The 15429-nt window shown below is 39.2% G+C and overlaps 1 protein-coding gene across 6 annotated transcripts in view; it reads right to left on the reverse strand.

Annotated features, from left to right (window-relative positions):
• CEMIP2 (cell migration inducing hyaluronidase 2) overlaps positions 1–15429 on the reverse strand; it is a 51201-nt gene that overhangs the window by 17345 nt on the left and 18427 nt on the right. For 4 of the 6 annotated variants that reach the window (XM_032441266.1, XM_015849113.1, XM_015849112.1 and 1 more), the window contains exons 3-9: positions 11644–11784; positions 10598–11159; positions 7711–7880; positions 6563–6751; positions 2636–2805; positions 1035–1244; positions 448–653 (exon numbers count right to left, since the gene is read on the reverse strand). In XM_032441266.1, the coding sequence (XP_032297157.1) occupies positions 448–653; positions 1035–1244; positions 2636–2805; positions 6563–6751; positions 7711–7880; positions 10598–11159; positions 11644–11784 (1648 nt within the window). Of the gene's footprint in view, positions 1–447; positions 654–1034; positions 1245–2635; positions 2806–3519; positions 3650–6562; positions 6752–7710; positions 7881–10597; positions 11160–11643; positions 11785–12926; positions 13046–15429 lie in introns of those variants that run through there. The other 2 variants (XM_015849115.1, XM_032441267.1) reach the window with 2 other exon arrangements.

Genomic DNA, 15429 nt, shown 5'->3' on the forward strand with positions numbered 1-15429 from the left:
GTGTTGGTTTTCTTTTTTTAAAACTTAAATACAAAATATTTTATAATAGATCAGACACACAGTGCAACTATAAACTGTTTTAATAAGCTTCTACAACAGACCAGTGTTATGCAGACAAGCCATAGGTGACAACTTAACGGTACTGGTACCTTTATACAGAAATAAGAATGTAGCCTTAAAAAAAAAAAAAAAAAATCAACTTATGATACTTGATAAGACAACAAATCTTGTAATAAATCAACTGATGTTTTCTCTTTAATGAAAGACTAAACGCTTTTACTTCTTTAAGCAGCACTGCCACGTGAGCTGCATTTAAGGTGTTCACATTCACTAAAGATTGTACATTAAAAAAAAAAACACATTTCATCTGTATATTGTCAAGAGATCGTCAGCAGTTTAATTACCGCAGCAGGTTCGGTTTTAATTTTTTAACAATGAAATACTCACATGCAGTCTGTGGCTGGCACAGGAACGTAACTTCCATACACTTTATCCCTTATGCCAGTACACATGGTGCTGTTTCTGTCTGTAGGAAGAATAGTGCCTGGTTTCGTGACTAGTCCAAGGTTGTGGAAGAGAGTATTCCTCTGCTCAATGCCATCCTCTATGAAGAAACAGTGACCTAGTGTGTCATAACCAATGGTGTCCTTTATCTGCAGAAACACAAGTCCATTATGTCAGTAGCAATAGCATTTACTGAGATTTATTTGACAAGTGCCATTTAGTTTTGCTATCTTGGCACAGCTGCAGAGTGAAGTTTCAGTATCAGTGACTCAGATGATTTAAACATGGAGCTGTATTTCTCTCTTACAGACACACTATGCATGGAGAGCTTAGCTGCCTGCATTTATCTGAAAAGCAGAATGACAAGACCTGTTAAAAATAAGTCATTGTTTGCACTCGTTTATTTATTCATTGCAATTAAAAAACAAATAAAATTGCTTCTGAGCATTTCAACTTTAATGGGACTGTTTTTGCTCTACATGTTCTAACATTTAGTTCAACACAGCCTATTTTATTCTCTTGGCACCTACCAGCAAGCCATTAGTTGCATGAATAGTCACACATCTGGAGAAACAATGATGAATGGAAAGACCATCAAGGTAAGTCTTAGAACTATAACCTCCTTTTTCATCCACATCCCCACAAAGGTGAAAGTGAACAGGGTAACTTCCTATCTGCTGCTGGCCCATTTGCTTTAGTTCCACATAGGAGAGATGAACAGATGTAAAATTCTTCAAAATCTAGGAAGATAATGAGAAGTCCAAAATGATTTATTTGCTTTTTAACTAATGGAAATTTAAGATAATACATCACCTATACCAGATGCACACAGTTAACACCAGCCAAAACTATGAAGGCCATGACAGCCATTACTGTCCTGTTCTATATCCTGCCTTATAAGAATGTACTGATGACAAGCGAGCACCTCTCCCTGCTGCCCCAGCCTGTTTTGCCCCTACACAGGACTAGCCTGGAACAGACTGAACCCCCAGACCCTCACCATCAGCCATGGCAGACCAGGCTGCCACCACTAGAGCATGTAAGGTTTCTGTAAGCTGAAAACGCTCCTAATGTGGAAGCCAAGGTTTAGCAGCAGACACTCAGCTCCTCTGAGCAGGCTCCTGCGAATGGTTTAACTTCAGTGACTCAAAATGTTTGTTTTCTGCTCTGCCTGTGAGGCATCTGAGGGTCCTTGCTGCATCAGTGCCCTTGTGGCAATCAACACCACGCTTTACAAGACTCACAGCTTGCCATTTATCTTCTTTCCTTACATTATCTCAAAACATAAAAGAATAGCTTAAGCTCATATATTTCCCTTGCACACAGAAGTTGCCACACAGTAGGGAAAGGGTACATTTTCTTTCCCCCTATTATGTAGACCACTATAAAAAATAAAATCTGCATCCAAATCTATTGAAAAGGGAGACTTAAACTGTGACCAACACACAATGCGCACAAATACATTTGCATTTAAAACCTCTCCAGCAGTGAAGAGCTGACATACTGCTGCTCCATCCTTTCATTTAAGTGAATACAAGTTGCAGTATTGGTTTCTACAATGCTACTTTTGCTCAGCTTTCTTTATGCTTATGGTAATATAAGAAATCAGCAGCAGTTTGCTTTACATAACCTTAGCACATTCAACTGAAATAAATAAACCAAACAAAAAAATCCACCATGGTTCCAACTCAGTCTCTTTCCTCACCATGCCTATCTTCCGCCTGATTTTGGAGATGATGTGGATCTCTAGGATTGAGTCAGTGCTCATCACTTGGGGAGAGAGAAAGGCAGGGAAAGGTGAAAAGACAGAAAATGGAGATCAACTTTGAAAATGTTTTAAGTTGAATGTGCAGGTATGCAACTTGTAAGGTTTTTATCACCACCACACAGCGTTGCAAGATATGGTGCGTGCTTCTGTAACACTACATACAAAATATATAATTTAGATAATCTGCTGCAGTGCTGTAAAGTTAAATTAATTTTGAGAAAGCTGAGGATGAAGCCCTTTCTATGAAAAGCAGCTGTATGAATTTATGTTCTTTGATTTTCAAATGCTTTCAAGATTAGCACTGACTTTTTTGTTCTCAATGTACTTTTGAGATGACAGAAAGCTACTTAATGTTTTTCAAACCTTGATATGTCCACCAAATGTGTCATAGTTGAAAAACTGACACTCCTTTTCACGATAGCAGGTATTTTCTGTCTCTCCCTTGATTAAGATGTTCCTTGTGAGAACTCCAACTTCTGCCCTCATGTCCACTCCATCAATAACTTCTCCTATGTGGGGATACTGAGGTTTTTCTGTCCAAAAACAATTTTGAGAGGAAAAGAAAAAATGAGGAAAAAAGAACTGTCAATGAATAAACACTAAACAATGAGGGCTGTTCTGAAGGTAATGCCTTCTATTTTATTGTGTTGGCCCATGATGTCAATAGGCAAATGCTGGTGGAATGGTTGTATAGGCTGAACTTTTCCACCAGTATTCCATCATATGTCATTGGCATCTGACAGATGCTAGCAGAGGGTCAGTCGCATAGACTGATGTCTAGCATGGAAGTGCAAGCAAAGCAAAGGTGCATCACTGAATACCTCCGTGCAGAAAAGATGGTACCTACTGACAGTTACTGATGCTTACTGAATGTTTACAGAGACCAAACAGTGGATGTGAACTTAGTGAGGTAGTGGGTGGCGTGATTCATCAACGGCAACAGCAATATGAAAGACAAGTCATGTTCCAGACAGCCATGCACAGCTGTCACACCACTGAACAAAGAGTGCCTCCATCAGATCATCCATGCAAACTGGCAAATCATGACCAGGAAACTGTGTACGAAGCTGAACATCTGCTTAAGTGCATCAGTAATGATAATGAACACTGAAAAACTACAACGTTTGGGCCAGGATGAACCAACAAACTCTCATACAATAACAGAAAGAACACCTTATATGAGTTTGTCAGGACCTGCTGAACCCACACAAGGCTGAAGGTGACAGTTTCCTGGATGGAATCATTACCAGTGACAAGACGTGGTGTCACCATGAAGTCCATGGAGCAGTAACATGAATTTGCCAGTGAAGTAGAAGTTCAAGACGCATCCCTCAGTAGGCAAAGTGAAGTGCACTGCCTTGAGGGATAGGAAAAGGGTCATTTTTCAGGATTTTTTTGGAACCCAGTTAAACAATAAACTGACTGCTAACTGCAATGCTGTCTAAACTGAAGGCTCAAACTTACTGAGTCAGCTCAGAGAAGACATCTTGCAACACAGTAACACCAGGCTCCATAACCCCTAAAGATCATGGAGCACCTCACCAATTCTGCCCGGACTATCTGACCACATCCACCACATAGTCTGGATTTGTTATCTTTTGACTTCTGTCTGTTTGGGCCAAGGAAAGGCAACATTTTCTGAGCAGTGATGCTGCTGCAGCAGCTGTGGGTCACCTCCACTGGTACAGATTTTTATAAGTGCAGTAAGCAGGATCTTCTTCACTGCTGGAGATAATATGTGACTAATAGTGGTGACTATGTTGAAAAATACTGTTTTGTAGCTGAATATTTTCTCTACCAAATAGTGCTATTGTGCTCTTTGTAGCTGCTGTATCTTCCATGGAAATAAAGTAGGAGGTAATACTTTCAGAGTAACCTAGGTAACTTGAAATTAAACTAACTGTAGCACCAAAAAAAAAAGTAATAAATTCTGATAACTTAAACACAGTGTTCTATTATCTCTTCTTATGCTAATGTGTACACAAAGGCATGTAATTTGGCACACGATAAACATGAACTTAGCAAAGAACAAGCAAATTTGCCCTTCCCAACTGAGCTCAACAAAGTGATACCTTCAGGGCACATCTTTCAGGGCACACAATCAAAGATGCTCTTGCATGTTTCATTATCAAACAGGCTGCCATCTACATAGTTTCAGAATAGTAAAACTACTAACCCTAAAACAAAACCAGTATTTATTTGTGGATATATCTTAGTTCCAGTCCAATACTTTGTGAATGGATGAAAACAAATTTAAGAACAATGCATTAGAAAAGTTTTAATTAAAAAAACAAACAAACAAGCAAACACAGATGCAGATTTGCTTCAGAAGAGAAAGCATTGGCTGCCCAACGTGCTCTAAACAAAAACTGGAGACATGTAAACAAGGCCAAACATCTTTAGAAGAGTCTGCATAGCCATTCTGAGGACACAAACTAAAATTAGGCAAAAATAACCACAGATGCTCTATTTTTAAAATATTCTTCCAAAGAAAGCACCGATCTGTTATTTTCCTATACAAACTAAGAAAATTATCTGGAAACTTAAAGAAGATATTTATTTCTTTTCAAAATTTTCACTATCCCTTCTCAAAACTTAACTAGAAGGCAATAAGCTAAGCTGGTGGATACCACACGAAGAAGCTCAATACTGTTGTATTTAACCTGTTGTTTAGAGAGAGAGAAAAAAAAGGGCAGATCTGTAAATGAGACTGCACTTATCTACTTAAAGGTCTGCCTGTTGTTTTTCTCCTGTATTTAGCTATAATGTATACATTGAGTGCAACCAGGCATTCTATTAAACAACACTTTGTTTTATGTTGCACAAAAAGAAAAAGCTTAAGATTTAATAAGATGTGCATTCTTCAATAAGTAAAATTTATAATTCCACCAAAAATTCATGTTGCTCAAAAAAGCATTTTGTATTTTTTTATTTTTTTCAAAGCAAAAGATCCTTTAAATGCATATACTGTTTCGCAGTGAATGCTTCCCAAGACAAAAGAGTTGGAACATGCTCTTAAATAGTGGTGACAGAAAACCCTCTTAAATTTGCTTGCACCTTGAACTATCTTGTTCTGTGAAGTACTGTTTAATGCATATCAAGTAAGGAACATTAGAACAAAAGCAAGTGTCACACACAATGGCACTAAGTCAGCTTTGCAACTTCTTGCACCCTGGTATTCTCTGGTGTGTGTCAAGGAAAAGGCTGAGATATCTGAGTTCACCTTATCTAGAATTTCACAAGGCTGGATAACATATTTTAGCTTCACCAGCAAATGTTGTGGGATGCTAACAATATTGCAAAGTCAACACAAAAACTGGCTGTCCCAGAGACAGAGGAAGAAGAAAGTTTGAGGGAATACATACAAAACTTCTGAGAAATGAAGAAGAGGAGATAAGAGGAAGTCGCATAAGTACAGAGGTTGAATGGGACAAAACCACATCTTGAAGAGCACCCATTTACTGCTACCAAAGGTGGTTGGTGAGCTGCAAACCAACCCCATAGCCCACCAGAAGAGAAGGAGGGGAAAAGCTCTAGACTGAGGCTGATGGACTGTCAGGGAAGGAGGGTGCTGGCACACAGAGTGGCTATGGGGTGGCAGAAGGAAAACACAGATGTCTGCAGAGTGAACGAGCCAACACCATGGGAGGCTCTTGTGAAGTCAAACAGACTGAGTCAGATAATAAAACAGGAAATGGTCAACAACATGCAAGACCATTTTGTGCGCATCACACCCAAAGGAAAAACAGATTGCAACTAGTTAGGGATATCCTGTGTGAGCAGAGACTTGGAAGAGCCACTTGTTTCATAACCTTTTTACTTGTGCACGGGTGGAGGGGAAAAGAGATTTGAAAACTGCTGTTTTCTTCTTTTTAAATAGCAGAAAAAACAACGTACAGTGATAAAAACTTTGGAAGAGAAGGGCATTAAAGACAACAGAAACAGTGATAACCACAGCAGCCATTCAAGTTTAAGTAGAAAGAGAATCAGTGAAAAGACAGAAAGGAGTAAAAGGACAGTAAACAAGCATAACTCAATCCTGGAGGAAACCTAAAGCATTCACTGAGACTGTGAAGAAAGGCGAGAGAAAAGTTAGGTCAACAAACTTCACAGGTCAGACACAGGTTTGACATTATATAGAGAATTATATTGTGCTCCTGTACATGGCAACAAAACAATACAGAGACAGATGAAAAGACTGTTGTTACTGCTTGGGCTGAAAGGAACCATTAGGGCTATGCTGCTATTAACTTTTTCACATGATTCTTCCTATGATGACCATTGCCATACCTTTGACTTTGACCTGGTGCTTTGTACACTCTGGGCAGAGAAGGAGGGTGAACTCCTCTGTCTGATACATTGAATAGTCTGTGCTTGCAACCACAATTCGGTCTCCAGGCTCCCAACTACTAACATCATCCAGAAGATTTAGTATCACCCCACCAACAGGTTCTACTTGGAAGCCTGAAATTGGGACACCTAGTTTAAAAAGGAAGAACAAAAATAAGAGTTAACACAATGGAAGTATATGAGATTTTACAAGTTCAATACCACTACTAAGTGCAATCCTGCTCTGAAACATGACAATGTGAAATACCACTGCAGCCTGCTTTTTTGGTGGATTTTAAATAAAACCAAGGGCAGAGATGGAAGCAACCATGACAGTAAAAACCTATGAAATACTAACAAATAAACATACAACAATATAACAAATACCAGCAATGCGTAGGCCCAGCTTGCTCTGCTTCCTTCAAGTCCTTCCTTCTACCATTTAACTCTGTGCATGGATAGTCAAGGACTTAGCAAGCCAGAATAGGCTCAACATTGAGCTCAACTCTATAGCACAAGCAAGTCAAAGATGTACTTCTGTGGATTTGTTATTATTTATAAATACCAGTCAATATTATTAATTCCATAGGGCTGTGATGAAAAGAGGATGGTATAAAATAGATCAATTACTAAAAAAGTACCCTGAGAAATGGATAACAAACAAACAAAATCTTAAAAAAGATTATTCTACAAACAGTATATTGCTAATAATTTAACAAACAAGAACAGCTGACTACCCATAAAAGTAAAATGCAGAACAAAGATCTCTGAAACATAAAAATGAAGGACAAAAGCATATAAATGGTAGCCCTTCCAAGGTTTATACAATAATCTGTAACTAACATACTAAAAATGAAGACAATTAACTCATTGTGCCACTTGCATTCTGCATGTAGCAAACAAAATTGTGACTAAGAAAAGATGCTGTCCACACACTTCATCCAATGATCTGGCCATATGAGTAGAAAAAACAAAACTTAGAGCAGCTGTCAATTTAAACTGTAACAAGTAGTTCCAGCAAAAATCAAACAAAATAACACCTAATGCAGCTTTTTTTTTTTTTTTCTTTTTTTTTTTTTCCCTAACCACAGGGGTAAATGCTTTCCTACCATCGTTCCATTCACTGTAAGCTCTCACAACAAACTTCTGACCATCCACTGTGAAAAATTCTTTCTGAGCAAGAGCTTTCCCACCGGTGCTGTGATTCTCATAGTCTCTCACTGATTCATTACATGAAGAATTCCCACCACCTATAACACCAACTAAAGCCCAGGCTTGCCTGCAAAAAAAAAAAAAAAAGAAAAATAAAAAAGAAAAAAAAAGAAAGAAATAATAAAAGCACATGTTTAAATATAATTGCCCTTAAATTCTTCATGAACAGGAACAAGATGAGACAAAGAGCGAAGAAGCTATTTACAATCCTTTGGTGTGCATTCCTAATTTCATTCTAAACCAGTTTCAAAATGAAGAACTAAGATGGGTATAACTCATTGGAAAGGTGCATAGCCCTGCATAACCATATGTCCTGTAAGCAAACTGGCAAACATCACAGCACTTAACTGAGAAGACTTTCAAATCCATTTTTTTAGTATAACGTCTAACATACAAAAGAGAACCACAAGAGCTGAGTGCCAGAAGTGATATGGAATCCTGTTCACAGGCAGCTTTTGGGGAGCACAGGAAGATGTCGAGCCAGTGCTGGCTCCGCTAACACAGCACATTCCCATAACAGGGCTGCAGTTAGCTAGCAGTGTCTGCACAGAGGAGGCAAGGAGCCCCTGGGGACCAAGCTTGCATCAGGACAGACATGGCCAGCAGCGGCTGCTGGTGATCAGCACCCCTGACATGCAATACTTCTTGAAACTTCCCAGACACTTGGACAAAAAAAGGTACTGTATTCTATTGCACAACCTTTGCATAAGGGATCATCAGTGCTTCTGAGGGCTCAGGAGGAGAGATTTTTTTTTCTTCTTCCCCCTCATGAGTCCTTCCCTCAGCTGAACACTTGGCTGAGCACCCATGGGGAGCAGGGAACCATCCCGGATGTCTCTTCACTTCCTGCAGCTCTGCTCAGTGAAGCCAAGTGTTTGGAAATGGAAAACCACACACCAGAGAAAGCTGCCATCAGGTTCAAAAAACAAGAATATTTGTTGTCCTTGACTGCTCTGTAATGCTGTAATTACGTGCAAAGGATGTAATCATCTATTAAAAAGTTGAACAAAATTGCATCATTAACATTGAATCATTGACACAAAATGAAAACAGTAACAGCTAGTTGGACTGCAGCCCAGTGCCATTCAAAAGCAGATATTAAAACCTTCTTCAATCCAGTTGCCTTTCATTTCAGTCCTTTTGTGCTCTTAATTGTTATGTTTAAAAGGCCAAATCAAAGTGCTTGGCATTAACCTCTTCACAGGAATAGTATATACTGGGCCACCATTTAAGTAGCACTGACAAAAATCTTAGTGTTTCATATATCAACACTTAAAATAAATACAAAGCTATTTTAAAGCACAATATTTTGCATGGGGAGGCAGAAGTTGAGAACAATGTAGTGGATTATTCACCTCCAAGCACAGCATCTATGATTCCATGAAACCCATATCCTTTTCACCAGCTTTACAAGTTTAAGTAACTGCCCTGTTTTCACTCAAGCAAGCACTCAGGTGAGCATCTCACCCATCTCCCACAACAAATAGGACAGGACATGTTCATGTGCACTCAGAGTCTCTATCAACAAGAGAAAATGGATAGGAAACAGTTCTGCAGGGAATAATAATAATAATAATAATAGTAATAATAATAATGATAAAGCAGCTTCTTCCACTGCACTGTGGGTTAAATATTTCTATTACTTCATGCCAGCACTGAGGCCACCAGTGGAGGTGAACACCAGGAGTGTCAGCTCCAGGTGAGGCAGAGGCCGGCTGACCAGCACCTGACCAACTGCCCACTCATGCTTCCAGAAGATGGGGGCTGGTATGGGATGCTGAGGCGTTGGTCCCTCCGGCAAAACAGCCTCAAAGGCACTGCAGGCCGTCTCCCCACTGTGGGCCCCCATGACTGCATGCTTACGCAGTGGTTGCCATAAACATGCCCTTGGAGGAAGCAAGGTCAGAACATGCCATCCTGACTGATGCCCCAGCCCAGCTCTGCCAAAGCAACTCAAATCCAGATGTTAGGGAATAGCAAGGGCAAGAACAGTAGAGAAAAAACAGGGTACTGATTTCCTGGAACATACTAAGAAATTAAACCAGCTTATGCAAAACCATTTTAAGAGAAGCTGATGGACTGGATGACAGTAGATTTGATGCTCCATCCACATGTGCAGTTAACCCTGCACAACACAAAGCTAGGGTCAGAATACTTGAAAGGTTAAATTTCCTGCTTTCATAACATTGACTACGTTTCTCCTACAGCCCCACCATTTCAGCTCCAAAAAACATAAAAGAATGGTCAAATGACACAGGCACACCTGGCAACTGTACTTCAGTTACACAACACATTTTACAGATCATTCCCTTGCAGTATCAGTGAAGGGGACAAGTAACATGCAGTCCGATATATGATTATGTGATTAGTATGATGACATATATGATCAGAGTCCCTTCCTTGTATTCAGCTTCTAGCCTGGCATTCCTTGCTCCCCCAGATATAATGTCATATGCATTAAAAGCTTTATCTAGCTGACTAAACAGTTTGATTATTTGAACAGAAGAAAGTCCTTTACTGTACCCACTCTTAACTTCTATGAAAAACAGTGAAAGAGTAATTACAAATAAGCACTGAGTTCTATAGAAATACTTGCAGGCCGCAGTCTCTTCTCTATCAAAGCACTGTGCACTGAATACTGCAACCGTAGTACTACACAAAACCTTCAAAGGATCGCCAGTATTGTAAGAACAGACACTGTCCAAGTTTTATCACCCCTACCCAAAGAAGGCAGAATCCATATCTAATCTTTACTCAACATAAAAGGGAGAACAAATTATTTACCTGTAACTCAATCCTCTGACAAACTTACTTCCCAAAAGATTTTGAATAGTCACTCTAGTTTCTTCCAGCAGGTTTTTAGCAGCTGAATCTCCTACAGCAATAGCAATAATGCGACCAGGACTCCTATTTTTCAGTAAGTTCTGGAGTTTCAAGCTTTCTTCCGAAAACTCATGAGTATCAAACTTCAGCACTTCCAAAACGCTCGCCGTGTCCTGATCAATCACTCTCACATTTAGTCCTCGGGAAAAATTCTTTTTAAATGCGTAATGACCACAGGCCAGCCCTGAGAAATTCACAGACTTTGACAGAAGAGTCCATGATAGCTTCTGTTGCCCATGCAATTCCAACGTTCCTTCAGGGCCCACACCAATAAACTTTTTGCCAAATTCTGACACATCAGCATCTTCATTTGACTTCCCATACAAAATAATAGTTGCTTTGGATTTATAGCGGCATTTCTCTGCTCCAACATGAAGCATTCCACCATCCTTTATCAGGATAAAACGAGTTCTCAAAGTAATATTTTTAGAACCATCTTTATCATCACCAAAAACAAGTAAACCTAAAGGAAAAAAGCAAATATATAAAAATATATATAGGTTAAATCAATTCTGAGATAGACTTGGAGAATTAAGATCTGCAATAAGAGCAACAGAACAATTAAGATTTATTTTTCCACACCAATTAAATAAGCTACTAAGCTTACAAATACATTTATGAATATTTAGGAAAATAACTTCTACTTTATACTGTCTTTGTAAAATGGCTAGCATACCATGTTTGCCATCAGAACATAACAGGATTCCATACTTGGAAAGCTACTACACGAGTCTAATTTTACTATATCATACAGAAAACCATGCCATTATTCTCAGTGACAGACTTGATAGTGTTCATTCAACATCTGGTACATCTGGCCTGGCAGAAGGCAGAAAAGTGGAAGCAGAATTGTTCAGTATCAATATTCTAATGTATTTTTCATGTAATCATAAAAATACAAACTATGCAGTGAAATGAAGCATTTTCCTCATCTTGCCATTTCATACCTCCATCCTGTATGGTTATAGAATGTACTGTAGCATCTGAGTCCAGACGAAACAGATCTCCCTTTTTGATGACAACCTTCTTTTCAGGATCTTTCCCAGGGCTCCAGTTTTTCAGACGAGGATTCTGATCAGGACAATTCTCTGCAATGTAACATGAAATTCATTATTTATTCAAAGTTGGAATCACCAACAGGAACGCAGCAATGTTGGCAGCATGATGATGAATGTTATTAAGGCAGTCAGCCACCCACAGAGGACTCCTATCTCCTTCTGTGGTTACAGTACTGCGGCAACAGGTTTTCACATTCAAATCAATGCAGCCTAAAAGATAAGTGAGTGATGGTAAAGCTTCCAGGAGTGAGAAGGGACAATACACCAAATTAAATCACTGAGAACCACAAGCACACTGAACTGTCAACATATCTCTTGCTAGGCATCCTTTGTTTCTGCTTTGAAAACTTCTACATCATCTACAAGAGATGAGGAGAGGTAAGTGGCAAAGTCTTAGATTCACAGCAGTTACTCTAATTCCTAGGTATCATACCTGAAATACTAATGTGGCGGTAAGGCACAGAACCTCCCTCAAGGTTACAAGCACCTGTGTGAGAAAGGCTGATCCCCTCTTGCTTTTGAGCATCCCGATCACTTCTTTCAGCATAGATTTGCCAGTATGAGAGAAAGAGGAGAAATGAGAAAAGACATCCTTTGTATATTTGGAGTAATGCTTTACTACTTAGTTTCCTGGAAGGTAAGGCATTTGGATCTAAACTAACTGTGCTTTTTCAAATACCAGGCTCTGAATCACACTAGAGCTGAGATGTACATAATCGTTCTCAAATATCTGAGGAAGATTTAGCACTCGCAGGCAATGGTGCTATATGATGAGGCCAGAAAAGGAGAAGTAGCATCAAAAAGTGACAGGGTTGAGTGATCTCAGGTGCAGCTACAGCAGTGTGGTACTTACCACGTGTCCTTTTACAATATGAAGCAGCTGAGTAATGCAGCAGCACAAGAGGTACTATGAAAACAGGAAGTATATTTCATGGATTTTTAATTTTCTTACCAAATTACAGACAGCAAATATATATATATTGGAAAGAACATAACCAAAAGTTCCAAAGTAAACATGCTAGAAGCTCAACTGAGAGAAATAACTCTCAATAGCCCTTTCAAACAAACCTTATCATCTGGAGAAAAAGCCTCATCCATCTGAAATGAAACCTGGGGAAAAAGACTACTTGCAATAGCCCCTTCTTGCAAAATCTAACGAAAGAGAAACCTACCCACAGATTTAATGCAAGCCATCCTTAGTTCTGCTGACAAAGTTGTTTTCCTTTGCTGTTTCTCTCTCCACATTTAAAATCCTTTCCAACCCAGGAAACCCACAGAAACCAAGATTTGACTGCCAGTGGAAAAAAAAAAAAATTAGCAGAACTGCATGAGGCCAAAAGGCATCTGAAGTAGTAATATTAAAAATAAAAACAAAAGTGGTTGCTTTTTTCTTTTCTTTTTTTTCTTTTTTTTTTTTTTTTGTGTGTGTGGGGGGGGGGAGGAGTGGCGGGTGGAAGGGTGCAACCTAAGAAGACAGCATTTAAAAAGTGAAACTCAACACAAGCAAAAGCTGAAAAGCAAGAAACTTTGCTGTCTTGCAAGACTGCTGAGCAGACACTGAAAAAATGCAGTTCTGCTGCCTGACTCATGCAGAGTTCAGTAAGCCCCTTCCCTCAATCCTGCACAAATACTGTGAAGAAACACGCACTTCCTGGCTGGTAGCAAAGGGCAGTTCGGGGAAACCATGAGTCAGCAACCTGCTAATTTCTGCTCAGCATGATTCATGGAGGGAAAAAGATTTAGTAACTGCAAGTTTTTCTGTTGAGTCTCTGAAAGATGAGGTACAGCACAGCAATTCAATAAAATAAAATCAGGGTCTAACTTATCCTATGTTTGAGCAAGGAAGCCATTGGAATTAGAAACGGTCACTCCTGCAATATGAGCATGCTTCTGAAGCACAGCGGATCAACTTTTTGGCAAGAGAACCAGATGTGCTCAGCAAAAGCATTTTGAAATTCTCCCTTAGTAATTGCAGAGGGTTGCAGGGAAACGTCAAATATTTAGTACTTCACCATATGTTACCTCCAAAATTACTGATTGGATTTTACAGACCACAGTCATTGCCTGTGCAGCTAAGGTTAAATGGAAGCAGAAGCATAACACAGAAATTGTTAAGTAGCTATTGCCCTGCCAAATCTAACCACTCATGCTGAATTTTTTTTTTTTTTTTTCAAATCAGGCTTCTACTTAAGTGCATTTTTGTAAAAAGAGGCCAGCTGCCTTTAGGGTTTAGTTCTTTCTAATAGGGAAGAAAAAAAAAAAAAAAAAAAAAAAAAGGATATTTCTGTACATAGTTAAGAAAACAGACAAACAAAAAATACTCCCCCAAAATTCTAGAATCTTTCATGTGTTGGGGAAAGGATGTGAAGTTTGGCAGGAGAACAGAAAGGAAACAGTTCTCAAAACACAGTTAAATAGTTGCTTTCTACCTGCTTAGCCACCAAGTCTGGAGTTCCTAAGGCCTCTGGGAAAAAATGTTCAGTGTTATATTATGCTGAGCCGAAGTTTATCACAGTTTGGCAGCTAAATTTTCTGAGGATCCTGTTTACCCTGGGCAAGCTCCAGCTGAGAACTGCAAAGGCCAAAGAGAACTTTTCCCCCTAAATCTCCATTACTTCTCTTCCTGACCCTGTAGCACAAGCCTCTGGAAATGGGGAAGGAAATTGCATTTCCAGTGCTCTACATGTGTTAAGACCTCCTCAGAAAAAAAAAAAAAAAAGCTGAAAAAAAAGGGNAAAAAAAAAAAAAAAAAAAAAGATGATGACAGGAAGATAAAAGCAAGGAAGAAAAAGAAACCAGCTGACAAGCAAGAACAAAAATGCAGACAAGTATCATTTTCCCTGTGGGGAGGGTATGCCGGAGGTTTAGGATTTACACGCAATTACTACTAAGTCTCACATTCCCTACACCGCCTTTCAAACAGCCATTAAAAGCACTGACAATATGGATTTCCAATTAGCCCTTAGCAAGAGCACACCTAGCTGGAACTGGAGCAGTTGGCTTTAATACTGCATGTGCAAGGATAGAGCTAAAGGCATTAACATTTCAACCCATCAAGAGTATTTTGGCAGAACTGCTGCAGTAACACTGTGACAAAATTAATTTTTTTGTCACTTTTTCTCTCTGGTGCCTGGATGAAGTTTCTCTTGCATCAGGACTTCCAACACAGACATGTCTACAGACATGTGGCTTTCCTTTTAAAAGGTAATGCAGGGAAAATTCAGAAAGACACAGTAAAACAACAGATGCTGCAAGCTGACTGGACTTCCACAGAGAAGCAATGGGACACTGGGGGAAAACAGCCCCATCCTTAGATTGTTTCTCAGCTTCTATGCATGTCATAGCAGCAAAGACAAGAAAATGGTCTACTGAAATATTCTGTATCCTGGTTGAGCCATCAGCTCCTTGCTGACCAGGAGTTCAGTGCAGGAATTCTAAACATCTTAATGCCTCAACCAGCAACAGCAGAGGAAAACAAACAAAAAACCCCACCCCAAAAAGAATTTTCATTTAAAAAACAGGCAAACTCATCTCTTGCATATTATCAGATTTTAAAGTATAGAATGAATATAAATTTCCATAGCTTGTGCAGTACAACCTCACTTCTACTGAAACAACCACCAAACCCTACAATCTGAATTAATTCCATGGTGTAAAGTCTTGGTATCACAGTGA

The sequence above is a fragment of the Coturnix japonica genome, chromosome Z, assembly GCF_001577835.2.
Source record: "Coturnix japonica isolate 7356 chromosome Z, Coturnix japonica 2.1, whole genome shotgun sequence".
NCBI classification, from domain to species: domain Eukaryota; kingdom Metazoa; phylum Chordata; class Aves; order Galliformes; family Phasianidae; genus Coturnix; species Coturnix japonica.